The 18,352-nt window shown below is 39.1% G+C and overlaps 1 protein-coding gene across 2 annotated transcripts; it reads left to right on the top strand.

Moving 5' to 3' along the window:
• The first annotated feature begins 2,747 nt into the window (after positions 1 to 2,747).
• On the top strand, positions 2,748 to 9,368 carry rfesd (Rieske (Fe-S) domain containing). 2 transcript variants are annotated; one of them, XM_064955535.1, is made up of 4 exons: positions 2,748 to 2,845; positions 3,426 to 3,616; positions 6,746 to 6,780; positions 8,533 to 9,368. In XM_064955535.1, exons 2-4 carry the CDS (start codon positions 3,451 to 3,453, stop codon positions 8,833 to 8,835), a joined length of 504 nt encoding a protein of 167 aa, XP_064811607.1. In that variant the 5' UTR covers positions 2,748 to 2,845; positions 3,426 to 3,450; the 3' UTR covers positions 8,836 to 9,368. The 2 variants fall into 2 exon arrangements, with proteins under 2 accessions (XP_064811607.1, XP_064811613.1); XM_064955541.1 differs by having other exon boundaries at positions 2,798 to 2,845; positions 3,429 to 3,616.
• The last annotated feature ends 8,984 nt before the right edge of the window (positions 9,369 to 18,352 follow it).

Genomic DNA, 18,352 nt, shown 5'->3' with positions numbered 1-18,352 from the left:
ACCTAGCTAGCACCAATACAACCACCCTGAAAATAATGAACAGTAGAAACTGCAGTCATTTTTATTAATCTTAGCCATGATTTTGGAATTCTTGTGAGTAAGTATTAGCAAGGTAGCCACTTGTTGTTCGCCCATTGAAATTGAACTTCAGTTCATTAAATAAATAGCTAGCCAGTGACTTAACCCTGTTGCCCAAAGCTAACGTTTATAAGCAGCCAGCTAGCTTCATCTGGCTCGTGATGCTCGACCGGACCGGGTTATGTGTTGTGAAAATAGCCACAATAAGGATTAGGCACAATAGTGAAATTTGCGTTTTGCCTTCAAAATAAAAGTTCATATTTGAAAGTGATGCAGAATATACTGTGAAGAATTTATGCAAATATTAGCATCTTAGTTCTTATTGTGGGAAATCACCTCCCCAGTCAGTGCGTATTGATATTCATATTTTTATTTATTTAACTAGGCAAGTCAGTTAAGAAGAAATTCTTATTTATAATGATGGCCTAGGAACAGTGGGTTAATTGCCTTGTTCAGGGGCAGAACAACAGATGTTTACCTTGTCAGCTCTGGGATTCAATCTAGCAACCTTTCGTTTACTGGCCCAACGCTTTAACCATTAGGATACCTGCCGCCCCATGTCATTGATCCACAATCCATAGGTATAGCTGTACAGTGAAATAAGTATGCCCCGCAGTGCAATTCTATAGTCTTAACACATTCACAGTGTGATTTCAACCGATTTTTGTCAAATGAACAAATTATTGTCTGTTGTTGAATTTATATAAGAACATTCCAACCTCGTTAAGCATGATCTATTCCATTATCTCATGATTCCACTATTTGTATTCATTTTCATTACTTTCTTTGGTAGACTTAATTTGAAGGTGAATCACAAATTCCACTTTGTGGCTAATCCTTATTGTGGCTAGCTTCACATAGGTGGGTCCGAACATCATTAATCAAATAAGAACTGTCTTCGAATTTATTTTTATTTTTTTAGACGATGCCACCTAGCTAGAAAGTTAGCTAACTATAGCTACTAAAATAGGTTGTCGTTTTGCTATGTTTTTGGGGAATAACATTGTTTGCGTCCATCAGCAAGCTAGCTTTTTCTTATGACAAGCACTGTCCATAGTTTGGGGAAGTGTGACAGCGGCAGGTGCGCGAGACAACTTTACCAGCGTCATAGCATACGTATCGGTGAATGGTTGTGACATGAATTAAATACGAGTGATTGTGTAATCAACGTGTAAAGAATGTATGAGCGTGTTAAATTATAAAGACCAAAACGGCGGGTATTTTCTTGCTCCTCACGTTACCACGAATCTCATATTGTTTGAAAATAACTTTTGATGATGTCATCGGGATTAATTTATTTGACTTTTTTTTTTATTTCTACAAAACAGAAATGCGCCGTTTTCACATATGTAGACACTGGTATTGTCCTGGAGATACTCTATGAGTTTGAAAAGTGGCGGAATTACCCTTTAACACAAAAACAGTGTTAGTCAATGATTGGAAAGCACATTAGCATTTTCTGCCCATTCGTTTGCTGTCTATTCCTTGGGTGTATAGCTCACAGAAGGGAGAGTGGGGTATGTTGAGCCATTTTTACAGTCGGCATCACGACGTCAGGGGAAATATAGTATTCTTTCAAACAAAAATATCTACATATATTTCAAGATGTGTATCCCTGGAAATAATCAAAAGTCATGTAAACATAGTTTGTCCAAAAATTGGGTAAATTGAGCATCGGGACAGGGTAAGATATTTGTCCGCTAAATTATTGATATGTTTAGCATGCCCAGAATCCATATTATTAGACAATATCTTGTGTGCCTCTGCGACTCTATCATAGGCTCTCTTTCGCACAGGTATATGGTAATTTTATTTTTTGTCAATGCCAATGTACCTCTTCAGTGTCATTCGGTCAATTTTTTTAATCCCTTGCTGCTGATCGTATATACTTTTTCTCTTCTTTCACTTCCTTGGTTGCTCTTTTAAGAACCTCAAGAGGGGCCAGACTTCTGCTTGTTATACATTTGTATACACGGGACATGATGGTGTCTGCTCTGTTAACAATAAATTCATATGCATGACAAACTGCAGAAACACTATGCATATTATGCATAAAACGGACAAATGTAAGCAGGGGTATGTTGAGCAATTGGCTAGTTTGTTCCCACAATAATCTCAAATTTATTTTTATACGAAGTTGTATACATTTACAACACTTACTTTGAAATTTGCCACTTTTTTTAGAAATACATTTCTTTATTTCAGACACTGGACGTCGATCTCCTCATTCTCGCGTTCCGATTGGCTGAAGGGCTACTGGCTATGTAATCTGAAAAAGGGCTCTGGAGTGTTCATAGTGAACATTGATTAAAGGTCCGCTCTCCGAAGGTCATCGCATTAAAACAAAAAATATATACGAATTAATTAACAACAAGAAAAATGACAGCACACATCTTAAGATAATGAACATGTTGATAGTTAAGATGATTGTTGTATTTTTAAATCTTTAGCAGGCTATCACTTTGCAATTCATGTATGATATATCCATTTCCTAAATCATACTGATTGATTAATTTTAAAATACGTAGTCCTTTATCTTACAGAGAAAATTATAGTCTGTCTGTGTGAATATCCACCTTGTGTTAGACAAAGATAAGAACAACATACCCCCCTCCAGAAAGTGAGATGGGTAGATAGGGACAACTGAAATGGACCGGAGGGGCAAGATAACGACATGGTATACCGCCTTATTAGACTAGGCCTCTGGGTTACATATAAAATGAGCTCATTACAACTTCTGCAAGAGAGGAAACAAGCTGCTACCAAGGTAAAAAATAAACACAATTTAACATTAATTTGAAACTGGGAATGGAAACTTGTTTTCACTTTCTGATGGAGAGAGAGTGAGAGAGTTTGTTTTTATTCAAACAATCTTCATTAAGGATAAAATACATGTATCTTGTTAGCGTCAATTGATTATGGTTGTGTATCTAAATAGGCCTATTAAATAGAATGCATCAGGGCGACAAGGAAATATGCAGTTTACTAAATTACATGGTTTAGCCAGAGGGTGTTGGACATGTGGCACAGGCTCCTGCTACTCATACTATTTATGTGCTTTCAGAAATTACTCAACTTGAACTGATATGCTCATTATCTGTAATACACCAAATATGCTCATTATCTGTAATGCATAAAATACTTAAGGGTCAGATTCCATCAAGTAGCCATGACAGATTTATACTGTCACTTTTTAATTGTATGGACATGCTCACAGACAAATGTTTTGAAGATGTGAGAAATCAAATACATTATGAATTGCATCTGCCTTTTAATCCAAAACATTTTGTCACTGTTGATGTATACAACATTAAATATTGAACTGGCACTATATTTTGTACTACAAGCAGTGTTTGGAGTATCATCATATCCATGGAGGACAGGGGAGAGGGGGAAGAGCCTGCAGCCGGTCTGCACTTTGTGGGCACGAAGGAAGACCTGATAAAAGCCAAGCGGTCGTTCAGGACCCTGGAGGGCAGGGACATACTGGTGCTCTATCACCAGGAGATTTTCTATGCTCTGGACTTCCACTGTTACCGTGAGTAGAATAAATGGTCCTTCCTGTGCTTTAAAGATAGCCTAAGTCCCAGATCTGTTTGTGCTGTCTTGACAATTGCCATTACCAACTCCTGGCACCCTGTATATGTGGCACTAACATGCGTCTTTTGTACTGATATTGTCAACATTATGATTGTGACCACATTTTTTTGATAGGTGTAGACGGTTAATTAATATTGTGATCTAATTGTGATCAGATCTTCCTGCCTACCTACGGAGGTACACTCTTTAAAAAAAAAGGTTCTATCTAGATCCAAAAGGGGTTTTAAGAACCCACTTTGCTTCCAGGTAGAACCCTTTACGTTCCAGATAGAACATAGAACCCTTTCCATGTAGAACCCTTTCCATAGAGGTGTAAACAGCACTTTTGTTTGTTGTGCCAATGATAGGAGTTGGGCAAGTCTGCACAAACAGATCTTTGACTCAAGCTAATTCAAAGATGCATTCTGCAACATTCTCAGTAGCGGTTGTTAATGTACAGTGCCTTCAGAAAGTATTCAGACCCCTTGACTTTTTTGTAATTTTGTTACGTTATAGCCTTATTCTAAAATGGATTTTTTTTAAATCTCAGCAAATCTACACACAATACCCGATAATAACAAAGCGAAAACAGTTTTTTAGACATTTTTGCAATGTACATCTATGGGGGCGCTATTTCATTATTGGATAAAAAAACGTGCCCGTTTTAAGCGCAATATTTTGTCACAAAAAGATTCTCGACTATGCATATAATTGGTAGCTTTCGAAAGAAAACACTCTGACGTGTCCAGAACTACCAAGATATTTTCTGTGCGTGCCCTAGAACGTGAGCTTCAGGCAAAACCAAGATGAGACGGCATCCAGGAAATGAGCAGGATTTTTGAGGCTCTGTTTTCCATTGTCTCCTTATATGGCTGTGAATGCAAGAGGAGTGAGTCAACCCTTTCTGTCGTTTCCCCAAGGTGTCTGCAGCATTGTGACGTATTTGTAGGCAGATCATTGGAAGATTGACCATAAGAGACCACATTTACCAGGTGTCCGCCCGGTGTCCTGCGCCGAAATTGGTGCGCAAAAGTCAGCTGACAGTATTTTTCCATGCGATTCAGAGAGGAAAGCAAGCTTCCACGAACGATATATCAATGAAGAGATATGTGAAAAAACACCTTGAGGATTGATTACAAACAACGTTTGCCATGTTTCGGTCGATATTATGTAGTTAATTCGGAAAAAGTTTTACGTTGTAGGTGACTGAATTTTCGGTTCGTTTCGGTAGCCAGATGCAATGTAGAAAACGGAACGATTTCTCCTACACACAGACGCTTTCAGGATAAACTGCGCATTTGGTATGTAACTGAGAGTCTCCTCATTGAAAACATCAGAAGCTCTTCAAAGGTAAATGATTTTATTTATTTGGTTATCTGGTTTTTGTGAAAATGTTGCGTGCTAAATGCTACTCAAAATGCTATGCTAGCTTTGCATACTCTTACACAAATTAGTCAATTTCTATGGTTCAAAAGCATATTTTGAAAATCTGAGATGACAGTGTTGTTAAGAAAAGGCTAAGCTTGAGAGCAGACGCATTATTTTCATTTTATTTGCGATTTTCAGAAATCGTTAACGTTGCGTTATGCTAATGAGCCTGAGGCTTTAGTCACGATCCCGGATCCGGGATGGGGAGTTCCAAGAGGTGTATTAAAAACAGAAATACCTTATTTACATAAGTATTCCGACCCTTTGCTATGAGACTCGAAATTGAGTTCAGATGCCTCCTATTTCTATTGGTACACAACTGTCTATAAAGGTCCCACAGTTGATAGTGCAAGTCACAGCAAAAACCAAGCCATGAGGTCGAAGGAATCGTCCGTAGACCTCCTAGACAGGATTGTGTCGAGGCACAGATCTGGGGAAGGGTGCCAAAAAATGTATGCAGCATTGAAGGTCCCGAAAAACACAGTGGCCTCCATCATTCTTAAATGGAAGAAGTTTGGAACCACCAAGACTCTTCCTAGAGCTGGCCGCCCGGCCAAACTGAGCAATCGGGAGAGAAAGGCCTTGGTCAGGAAGGTGACCAAGAACCCGATGGTCACTCTGACAGGGCTCCAGAGTTCCTCTGTGGAGATGGGATAACCTTCCAGAAGGACATCCATCTCTGCAGCACTCCATTAATCAGGCCTTTATGGTAGAGTGGCCAGAGGGAAGCCACTCCTCAGTAAAAGGCACATGACAGCCTGCTTGGAGTTTGCCAAAGGCACCTAAAGACTCTCATAACTTGAGAAACAAGATTCTCTGGTCTGATGAAACCAAGATTGAACTCTTTGGCCTGAATGCCAAGCGTCACGTCTGGAGGAAACCTGCCACCATCCCTACGGTGAAGCATGGAGGTAGCAGCATCATGCTGTGGGTATGTTTTTCAGTGGCAGGGACTGGGAGACTAGCCAGGATCGAGGCAAAGATGAACAGATCAAAATACAGAGAGAGCTTTGATGAACACCTGCTCAGGACCTCAGACTGGGGTGAAGGTTCACCTTCCAACAGGACAATGAACCTAAGCACACAGCCAAGACAACGCAGGAGTGGCTTCGGGACAAGTCTCTGAATGTCCTTGAGTGGTCCAGCCAGAGCCCGGACTTGAACCCGATTGAACATCTCTGGAGAGACCTGAAAATAGCTGTGCAGCAACGCTCCCCATCCAACCTGACAGAGCTTGAGAGGATCTGCAGAGAAGAATGGGAGAAACTCTCCAAATACAGGTATGCCAAGCTTGTAGCGTCATACCCAAGAAGACCCGAGGCTGTAATCACTCCCAAAGGTGCTCCAGCAAAGTCCTCAGCAAAGGGTCTCAGTACTTATGTAAATGTGATATTTCAGTTTTTTTTGTCATTATGGGCTATTGTGTGTAGATTGAGAGGGGGGGGGGGTGGGGGGCAATTTAATCCATTTTAGAACAAGACAGAAAGTCAAGGGGTTTGCACTGGGGAGCATCTTTATACCGGTGTGGTAGATTTACTTTGTTTTCTATGGGATATTTTCCCACATAACATCTGAATGATGTGTCCAGTCAGCAAATTGTTACAGTGCCATAAACTGTTTTCTTATTCTGCAATACTCTGATCCTTTCCTCTTTGGACAGATGCTGGGGGACCATTGCAAAATGGAGACATAGAGGTGAGTGACTTAGTATTGTAAGCTTGATCCAAATGAATGATCCAGGTGAATAAATATCTCAGGTGCCACATACAGCCGTGGTGCCTTTGATCAAGGCACTTAACTCCCAAACTGCTCCATGGTTGCTGCTCTGCAGCTGGCCCTGTGCCTCTCCCGGCCTGAGTGTGTGTTCATGTGTGTGTGCGCAGGGCTGTAACCAGGGTTTGAGTTTAGTGAGGTCCCCCACCCCCTCATTTACTGCATTATATACAATTAAAACACTTTAAAATGCTATTGGGAGAACAGAAAAAAACAAGCAAAAATTACCCCAGCCTCATCACGCCTCGAGCACACCGACAGCGTTTTGCATTTTGGTACACCAGAAGTACATTCATTTCCAATGGGACGCTGCGTTTGCCTTGCAGCATTGCATTGCATTGCAGAGGCAGTTGCAGTGGGTTCTGTGTGGTGCATTGGTTGGATTTATCGAATTTCCGCCTTGATCACACTTACAGTGTTTTGCGCAAAATGGTATGCAGCATCATCTGGATATGTGTGCAACAAAAGTTCAACACTCACCTTCTGCTACCATTTCTGTCAAAACGTCTACGCATAGAGTTTGACGCATATGTTTGATAAGTCAAATGTATGCACCACACAGAACGCACTGCAACTGCCTCTGCAATGCAATGCTACAAAGCAAGCAAACGCAGCGTTCCATTGGAAATGAATGTACTTCTGTTGTACCGAAATGCAATAACGCTGTCGGTGCGTCGAGGCATTATGGATGGTGTGACGCAATGCTGAGCCTCCAGAGGCACACAGAGGCCAAATTGAGCTCTGTGCCGCATCACCGAGCGCCTCTCAAATGTTTTAACAATATGGAGGGCTTCGTATAGCTCTGCATTGACATGATTGGTTGACGTTAGGTGAGGGCGGGAGGTCCTGTATAACACAAACTCACTTCCTTGACAACTTCCCTCACAACAGCTCTGAGCTGCTCCGAGAAACGCAAGAAGTATGATGCCCTGACCTCTGCATAGGCCAGATCACCATAAATGCTGCACGGCCAATGCAGACTTCGGATTGACCATGTAGCGCCTTTCACTACAATATAAATCTCTGCCCGCTGCTTGACACCTTACTATTCATACGCAGCTATTCACCAGTTGTGCACTAATTTCCAGAGAGTCGGTTTAAAAATTGCCTTTTATCCGGCATCTCGCAAACACATCTCCCTTACTTGAGCCGACTCTTAGCTGGTGTTGTTGGTTTCACGGTGTTAACCGTTTGAGAGATTGGTGAATGTAGGCTACTGCTAAAAACATAAATCCGGGGGATGCAGGCTAATGTAATGAACAATCCACTGTTCATGATTCTTATCTACTTGTTCGCAAAGAGGCAGGCGCGATTAGAACTCAGTCAGATCAAAAATACAAGCATTCTGAGCTTTGATCACCGCTGGGACCAACATAACCGTAATTTATTTTCTTTATTGTGTACAAAATATGTATTTTTATTCTTGTACTTTTTTCAAATTAGAAAAAAAGACCTTAGTGTCCTCATAGGTAGTTACGGCCCTGTGTGTGTTCCAGGTTGGTAACTGTGTCAGCAAAGAAGTAATTGGTTTCACATTTACAGTTTGCTCCACTATTCATGTACCCTGGTCAGAAACGAGGTACTAGCGACATACCTTTTCCTCTGTACGTGCACGCCCAATCTAAATATAATCTATTTGATAAATACCTCATCTTGATTTAATTCTTCTTGCAGGAATTTGACGGCAAGCTGTGCATAGTGTGTCCAAAGCACAAGTACAAGATCTCTCTCGCTGAGGGGGAGGGCATCTACAGGGCCACCAACCCTTATGCCCCAGTGCCCACAACAAGGTGGTACTCCAAGGGCATCAAGCAAAGAGTCCACACGGTGACCGAGACTGACGGGGACGTTTATGTCACACTGTCCCACATGTCCCGTTTTATCGAGTCTGACTACTTCCAGGGAGAGAAGGGCAAAGTAGAAAGGGAGAGAATAGAGGCCGAAGATTCTTCTAAGAAATCTAACACAACCTCCTGATGGACTGTATGTCAATAGTCTAAAATGGCTTCCTCTCCTTGCCTCCTCATCAGCACTGATCTGAAGGGAAGGTAAAGGAGGGAAGGAGGCGAGGAGAGGAAGCCAGGTCCAACTATTAACATACATTTGGGGTTTTCCTAAAGTTTACTTGTCTTCAAATGGGGATGTAGTAATTATGGCAACCTTGACGTTTGATTTGTGTCCAGAGACTTGAGCAGCCAATCAGATCTCTGACATAAATATGCTAAAGGGAGGATGTGAGTGAACTGAGTTTAAAAACGACCAATCACATGTTTCCTTAATGTATGGGGTAGGGGTAACGTTATCGTTTTTTTTTTTTTTGGTGTACATTTCATACATTCCACAAGAATCTGTTTTTATGTGTTTTAGGCTATCACGTTACGTTATCTTATGCAGATTATCTCACTCACTGCTCAGCCGATTTGTGAATTGTAGCTACTTCTCACGTGGGATGAGTTAAGTCTACAAAGCACAACACTCCTGGGGTTCAGTAATAAAGCTAATAAAATGAGTGCTGATGGCTTGTTTTCTTTCGGTTTGGATGTGTAGCAGCCTATTATATAATGGCATCATGTCACAGTGGGGATGAGCAGGATTAAGAAGTAGGCCTAAGTAAGATGTGTATTCAGTGCTTCACAGCAGCCTTGAACTCCCCTTTCTCTTGTTCATAGGAATACCTATTGATATTGTTCACATTGAACTCAATTAAATCTGTGGAAAGAGAAAATAACCCATAAACTCATTGATTACAATAATGCAGAAAAATACACTGAGTACACAAAACATTAAGAACACCTGCTCTTTCCAAGACATACTGACCAGGTGAATCCAGGTGAAAGCTATGATCCTTTATTGATGTCACTTGTGAAATTCACTTTAACATGTCTCCTCCCCTTCATCTACACTGATTTAAGAAGGATTTTCAAGCTTTGAGACAATTGAGACATGAATTGTGTATGTATGCCATTCAGAATGGGCAAGACAAAATATTTAAGTGCCTTTGAATGGGATATGGTAGTAGGTGTCAGGCGCACCGGCTTGCGTCAAGAACTCCAACACTGCTGGGTTTTTCACCATCAACGGTTTCCCATGTGTATCAAGAATGGTCCACCACCTAAAGGATATCCAGCCAACTTGACATAACTGTGGGAAGCATTGGGGTCAACATGGGCCATCATCCCTGTGGAACACTCGACACCTTGTAGATTCCATGCCACGATGAATTTAGTAAATTTAGTGTATCTGCATGCATGTATTTCTATTGTAATAGGCTACATGTGTATCTCGAAAGGATAGCCGATAGACCTGTGTCAGTTACCTCTCTCTGAGAACATTTTCAGCAGGTTGCAGCAGAACCAACCCAGCCGCTGCATCAATGGTCTGCAATAAGCACCAAATTAACACTATACCCAGGACATAAATTCATTAATTTAAGAAAAATATATTAATTACAAGAAAAACGTTCTGATGGGATGAATTGTTAACCAAAAACATGGAAAACGTACACTGTTCAAATAGAAAGACTCAAAACACCATCATTGTGTACTGAAACCATGAACAGTAGTACACCTAAACTAAGATCTGGTGTTTGGATGGGCTTTGAATGTAAACCTAATGTAAGTATTTTGTTTTAAAACAGAATGGAAGTACTCTTAAACACTCAAAAGTGGATCTTCAATCTGAATATTGGTGTTTTTAAAAGTATTGTGGAAAAAAATGTGGGGTTTCAGTACAAAAATATTTTGCAGACTCTCACACAATCCTTTCCAGTGACTCATTTTAGAAATGTATTGAGTGTAAGAGCCAGAGCTGATATATTTCTCCATGGTTTGCTGAAATATGTTCATATTTTAAAGACGATACAGGAATGTAATACGTTTCCTAGGGTAGACAATGGCACTAGGTATAGATTATTACAGTTTCCAGACTCATTGTGAGATTATAAATGATGTTACAATCAAAATATTAAAGTAAGTAAGTTATAGTAGAGGACACATGTATAAAGCTGGTGTATGTGTGATAATATGGATTTGAACCTGGGTCTCCTGCCTGTCAAAACACTGCCTTTGTCCATTCAGCCAGTCTTTAGTCTTAACAGCTGTGCTGACCACCATTGTTACATTGAGCACATTGGGGCCGATTCAGTCTTGAGATAAATAGACTTAACATGGATTTGAGTCAATAAAACATGGACATTTGTTTTACTTGATCCATGTTAAATCAACATATGTGCACCTATATTTTTTTCAATACTTTATTTAGACAGATTAGAAACAGAAGGAGTGAAGGTGAGATATGCGGAAGTGGGGATTAAACCCACTCAAGCATATATCCGCATGACTTGTAAGGAACTTGTAAATCACATTGAGTTAAACTTTGGGTCCCCATATCAGAAGACGCATGTTTAGATTAAAGGTCAAATGTGAATTTCAAATATTGTGCTGCCATACTGATCAGAATTCCCCCAGTCTGGGGCATGGAGGTGGAGAGAGGGCATTCATAGCAGGAGTGATTATTCTTTGGTCTAGTGTAAAAACAGGCAAGTTTGTGTGTGCCTCCCCTCTCTTTGGGTCCTTCGCAAACTCAGACAGACGAGAGCACACCAAACACTCAGGTGAAACTTTCCAAAACAATCCAAGAAAGTGTGCGTCAATGAAAACTTGAGTACAAAATGTTTTCACATTGAAGAAGGAAACAGAAAAGGAATTCACTCAACATGAACATGTGTTTTGTGTAGCATTTCGGACGCTAATGGTTCAAGTCAAGCTGTCAAGTCAGGTTTAAGTCAATAGTGTAATAAGTCCAAGCCAAGCAGCCATTTTGATTAATTGATCAGGTTTCTTTACGCTAAATGTAGTTGTCAATTGACACGTTGTTGTTTGCACCGTTTGTGCATATTTTTTTAATGCAAATTTCATCCGTTTTAGTTAATACTGCTGGATTGTTTGCCTACTAGCTTTATGAGCTTCATCAATTTTTTATGCTTGCCCCACATGCTGATACAGTGAATAGCCACTGCTAGTATGCTCTAGGTTACGCCTTTCATGCCACATTATACCCAACATTACATTTTAAAGTCATCTTGTTGCTATATTTGCATAGCTTTATTCACATATTTGGATTTTTCTTATTGATGATATGTATAATAATTGTGTATTCATATATCGATTTATTAATATAACAGTTAATAAGTAATGATGTATTGTGATACTATTTCTCTGTCTCCACGCAGAAAATCATGAATATGGGTCAATTCTAACCAAAGCCAATCAAGACAAGGATCAGACTAATGCCGACTGAAATGTCAATTTTCTTATCTAGCTCAACTGTACTGTGATTCAATCCATTGCAACATGTACCATCTGAATATAAATACTCAGGTCAGAGATGTAGTTTGTACATGTGTAAAGAGTCATAACTACATCTCTGCCTATCTTCTCTAACCAGAATCCCACCGTAGATGGTCATATTTCACCATCCCTATCTATACCCCTCATTCTTTACATGTATATTGTACACTTAAGCCGTTAGCTAGCTAGCTAACCAAGCAAACCAGACGACAGGCTTGATAAAAATGTAGCTAGTTAACTATCTTTCAATGCGACCAGGCCAGCTAAAATTCCTGCTTAGTTCGCCTGCTAGTTTTTTTCAACTCTGATTTGCTAGCTAACGTTAGATGGCTAGCATTTGAGGTCTGACTGGTCTCATACGCGTTTATTGTGTAGTGCAAAAATGAATGAAGAATCCAGCTATGGTGGTAATTTGTGTCATGTCTGACTACTGCAGTCCTGCTTGTCCATGAACTAGCTAACAGCAACAAGCCCAGAAGAGCTATCTAAATGTTGTCAGTATCCAGCAGTAATGAACGTGGTGGTTATAATATATATATATATATATATATATAACAACCTTGGTGGTTGTAATAGTAATGGCGTCACCAGCCCGTCACTCGACCCAACTCGAATTTGACCCTAATTGGAAATTGGGCTTTAGAGGTAGCCCTTATTCAGGACTACAATTACATTAGAATGGAGCCATTCCACGTCTCCTTTTGCCTTGAAAGGGAAATGCCCAGACGCTCCGATGCTGCCCGACGCTGAGAAGGTCCTATACTTTCCCCAATCAAGCATTGAACCTGCAATTTACTGTACAACAACACCCAATCCTGAGAATACGAACACGCTAAATATGTTTCAGATCTTGGAACTGTCTTTATCAATCTACAAATGTGAATGACCTGTTAAGGTTTTTTGGCATTTTATAAAATGCAAAGAAAATAAAGAATTTAAAGCTTCAATGTACTCATGAAATATTACTCTGGACAAACTTACAAAAGTATATTTTCACCAAACAATCCTTTCTCGTGTTCTTTGTTTGAGCATAATACTTTGACCTTTTGGAATTACCAATGAGAGGTTTATCAGCACCCCATACAAGAGCAGGGAACATAATAAGAGCGACTCTCATTTACAGTATTTTGAAACCCCAGAAGAAGGGATCTAATTCTGCACTACACAGGATTCGAAACACCAAAATAGTGTTTTCAGCTTTAAAGAAAGGAAACGACACCAAAAGAGAAGGGAACTAATTCTGTGCTAGACAGGATTCTAAACATTGTTATAGTATTTAAAATCTTTAAAGAGAGGATATGACAACAAAAACGAAGGGAACTAATTCTGTGCTAGTCAGGATTCGAAACACTTATAGTATTTAGAAACTTTAAAGAGGAAACAACACCAAAAGAGAATGGAACTAATTCTGTGCTAGACAGGATTCTAAACACTATTATAATATTTTGAAGGTTTTAAAGAGGAAACGACACACTATAGCAGTGTTTATGTAACGGATGTGAAATAGCTAGCTAGTTAGCGGTGGTGCGCGCTAAATAGCGTTTCAATCGGTGACTTCACTCGTAGTGTTTCATGGGAACACTACATCACTGCAAAATATACAGGTAGAGCTCGAAAAATTCAAGCCCCTTGGGTGCTGCCATAGAGTTACATTAGAAGTGCCCATCCATGAAGGCACAAGGGCATTGGCCACAGATAAAAGTATGTCACATCACGTTATATCTACCGTAACTTTGATTGGACTGATCATCTCAAAATCATACTTTCAAAATCTTAGTAAACTAGCAGTCATCATCATGAATCAAGTGGACAATCAACTGGCAAATCATTTTCAATCCTTGTCATATGAAGAGGAATTATAAAGAGAAATTAAAGATAAAACGTATCGGTGCTCATCGGCCATTGGACATAAACATAAACATTGCACAACAAGTTAGAAATCGCAAATTCAACAATGAGTGGTTTGGAAGGAATCAGTGGCTAACTGCAAGTTTTGCAAAGTAATCACTAGCCTGCTATTCAGTGGAGTGGGTGCATAGTTCAAGTCTGAAATTAGCCCATGAAGGACCACCACGCCACCTTCCTGTTCATGTGAGCACATCACAACAAGGTGAGTCCAAACATGTATTTTATGCTGCTGAGTTACTTATGTAATATGCTAGGGAGATATCTATACTCTACCTAAGAAAGTAATACTAAATGTATGTTGTATTGTAAGCTGTTAGTAGCCCATGTGACTCCCCCTAACAATTTGGTCCCTTTCCCCCTTTGGTCCCTTAGCCTATTGTTCTGACTTGGTGGTGCACATGTAGCCTATAGCATGTTTTAGAGAAAATTAATGACATTTCAAAAGTGCTTAACAAATAGTTATATTGACTACGTTCATCCGAGCTCGCTCATTACTGTCTGAAATAAAATCATGGATTGCCTCTTATCCATTTGTCATCCCCTTATGACATTGTTTGTACATTTCAATTGTCAGTAGAAACCACATTTGTTTAAGCAAGTCAGCCATGTCAGCTATGCTTTTTTAAAGGCAGTAAATGAGTCAGAATGAACTGTTTTGCTGCCAGACAAGGCTTCGCTGATAGCCAGGTGTAGCAGTGGTAAGTTTTCACTCCATGGTGCTGAAAATAAAGCTCTGCTGTTGGGACAGGTATATGTAGACCCTAACAGTTTGTGGGCACCGATTGTCACCATTATAGTGCAATTTATGTGTTGTGTAGTGGCTTTGCTGGCATGCCTCTAAAAATGTTTTTGTTGAGATTGCCGCACCAAGATTTACATGCTAAAATCGCCATTGTAAATGAGTACTATTTTAATACATACATTTAAAAAAAAATAATACATAATGGCTGTTAAGCCATTTTTAGGTTACTTTATGAATGTTGCCTCCTGTTTAGTTTATGGTTTTGGTAATGACTTTTGTTTAGTTTTTGATGATAATTGTTAGGTAGAGTGGAGGTCGCTAGCTACAGTATAGCCTAGCTTTTAGCTAGCGGCTCTGTAAACTAGTTTAACTTGCTAGAAAGTTATAGAAACAAGTTGAGGAAAAAGTAACCTAACTGAACAAAACATGTTTTATTATCAACTGAAACAATATGTTTCCCCTGTCTTAAATGAAAAGGTCACCTTGTACAATCTCCCAAAATAAATGCAATGCCTGACGAGAGACTAGGCCACTGTAACGGTCTTGAGCCGACAGACGCTGGGAGACGGGAGGAAAGTACAGTCAAGATTTAATAATAAATAGACATGAAACAAAGCAAAAACTGCGTCTGGACAAAATAAACAAAACAGCATCAATGCAGAGACTAGGAAGAAACTGAGGAAGTGACAGATACAGGGGAGGCAATCTATGACATCATGGAGTCCAGGTGAGTCCGGTGAAGCGCTAACACACGTAATGATGGTGACAGGTGTTGGGGAATAATCAGAATTGGTTGGTAACATAGGTAAGATGTTTTATATTCATCATATGTTTGTAAGTTACTTCTAATCAGAATGATTTTTTATATATAATGTTTGTGCTATTAGAATTGGGCTATTTATTATTCTTCTGGGAATTGCCGACAGTGACGTATTTTGATTTTACTTGTAAATTGGGTTTATTTACGGAGAATCTTAGTTTTTCGCATAGCATTAGTGGTTCAGTGGTAGAATTCTCGCCTGCAACGCGGGAGGCCTAGGTTCCATTCCCAGTCATTACGCTGACTGAATTCTGAGATTTTGATTGTGAAATAATCTATTTGTATGTTTTGCCTGGAAAGTTATGGTCACTAGTGTTTGTATTAGATATAAACTGAACGTTTTAAAAGCTTGTCTGGTTCAAATTGATAGAAGGGATAAATTGAACGTTTTCAATAGATTGTTTAGGTTAAATTGATAGACTAATTCAACTTAAAATAATAACGAAGCGAATTCTGATGCAAGACGATGTCTGTTCACTAAATTATCTGCTGGAATAATGTATTGAGAATTGAGTCGAATTTAAATTATTGTATCAATAGAGAAGACAGTTACCTAAGTTAAAGAAATTCTGAATAATAGCGGGGAGAGAATGGCGATTATTAGATTGCTGATTAAAAGTTTTTTTAGGAGTTGATTTAACTTAATTTAACATTGTATCATTCATATACATTGATTTGATTAAAACTTATGATTAATGATTTGAGATACAGTGGAATTATCATTAGGTTTGGTTTATAGTTTCACGTTTGAGTTAGTAAGTGTTTTTGTGTTTTCTCCGGGAAAATTGATATTTCACTGTCTCTCTCTGGAATGTTTCCAGGGACTATACTCTTGGGGAGAGTGAGTGAAATTGAGGCCATAAACTACCACATTGGAGGGGGCCTGGAAGTTTTTTGTTTCAGTGCAAGGGTATTAAATGTATTAAAGGGGCACTCACCACATGGGATTTTAATGAGTTTTTATTTTCTGACTTTTCATTACACACACAAATTCTTTTGATAAAGGAATGTTCTGGGAACATGGAAATACAAAAATGTTGGAACTAGTTGATTATTGTTTGCAAATTGTTTAATATAGTGAAAACACTGCTTAAAGGGTTTTGTATGACCTATGACCTATGACTTTCCGTTTTGGCTTGATCACCCGCATTGGAAAGCCATTTGGATAATGAAATTATGGTCATTTGTAATACTGCTTTCAAGATAATTTGTGTAATTGGTAAATATGTTTCTTAGCCATATTTGTAATTTGGACCACTGTGAAGGGCATTGCTTTTAACTAAGGATATGCTGCTTTAAGTCTATTTTCCTATGGCCATGGGGGTTAAATCATTTTTCTTTGGAGTTTTTTTCAGTTTAGTGATTTTAATTTGATTAGGTTAGCTGAAATTTTGTTTTACATTACTCTCATAAGGAGAGATGTGTGTAAAACATGGGGGAGGATTCAGATTCAGAGAGGGGGGGGGGGGGGGTTGGTCAACTGTGCCATTAAATTGTTTATACTTTTGTGGTGTCAAGTTGATTGAAGAGGTCTACACCATGTAAATTGTAGTAATTTAGATTAAGAATGCATTGAGATACTGATCTGTATTATAATCATAATTCAAAAAGTTAATAGTAGAATTATGGGATAATTATACTGAATGTAAGTAAATCTGCTAATATTGATGTGTGTTAAATTGAGGTTTTTACTTTGAGTGATAAGACAAATTTGAATCACTGAGGAATGCTATTCTAAATATTGGTTGGATAAATAGTTGGGTTGTTACTTATGATTTGGAATATGAATGATTTCACTGCCCTACTCTCTATTCCTAAGTATATTTCTGAGCATGAGGACTTAGAGGGATGTCTGTCCTATATGTTGTGATGAGGCCTGTGTTTAGACACTGGTTCTCATGTAACTTAGGGAGCATTTATAAATATGTTATGTTTTTATTTTCCTCAAATGGATTATTCTGTGTTATTAAACATGTGCAAGTTTGTCTTGTAGAATAAAGGTTGTAAACTTAGTTTCAGAAGGGAGAAAGCTTACATATAAGCTAAGGTATTTGACATTGAGGGGATTTGAATTTTTATATTGAGTATGTAATTAATATTCTGATTCTTTAGAAGGGACAATGTCCCTTGAGAGGGGAATGTTGGGAAAAATCAGAATTGGTTGGTAACATAGGTAAGATGTTTTATATTCATCATATGTTTGTAAGTTACTTCTCATCAGACTGTTTTCTTTTTATAATACAATGGCGGGGTTGCAGTATCTGTTCTATGTCAAGACTAAGTTGCTTGGGCCGGAGAGAGGGGAGAGGTCAAGTGTGTATCTCTTGGCTCCACAATGTCTGTGTGCAAGTCAGTGTGTCTCTGTGATCTTGTCAAGATAGGATGGATTTGATATATGGCTGTTGATATGGAGGATTTGTTTATGGTTCTGAGTTTGAGAAAAGAACATAGTTTAGGAGACAAAGCTGAATGATGAATTTTGCCGATGCTGTCAGATTTTGCAGATGAGCCAAGCAAAAATAAATAAATAAGAGGACAGTCGAGTGTTGACAGTGAGTGTGTTGTCCACTGTTTGGTCTGGTGGTGAAGGGTTCTTTTGGGTTTACGATATTATTTTGCTCCTGTGTGTGTCTTTGCTATAAAGGATCTCAGTTGAAATATGGAAGGGACTCTTAG

Source organism: Oncorhynchus masou, chromosome 5 (genome assembly GCF_036934945.1).
Source record: "Oncorhynchus masou masou isolate Uvic2021 chromosome 5, UVic_Omas_1.1, whole genome shotgun sequence".
NCBI classification, from domain to species: Eukaryota; Metazoa; Chordata; class Actinopteri; order Salmoniformes; family Salmonidae; genus Oncorhynchus; species Oncorhynchus masou.
Note: the sequence above shows the minus strand (reverse complement) of the source record. Positions and strands in the feature narration are given on the sequence as shown.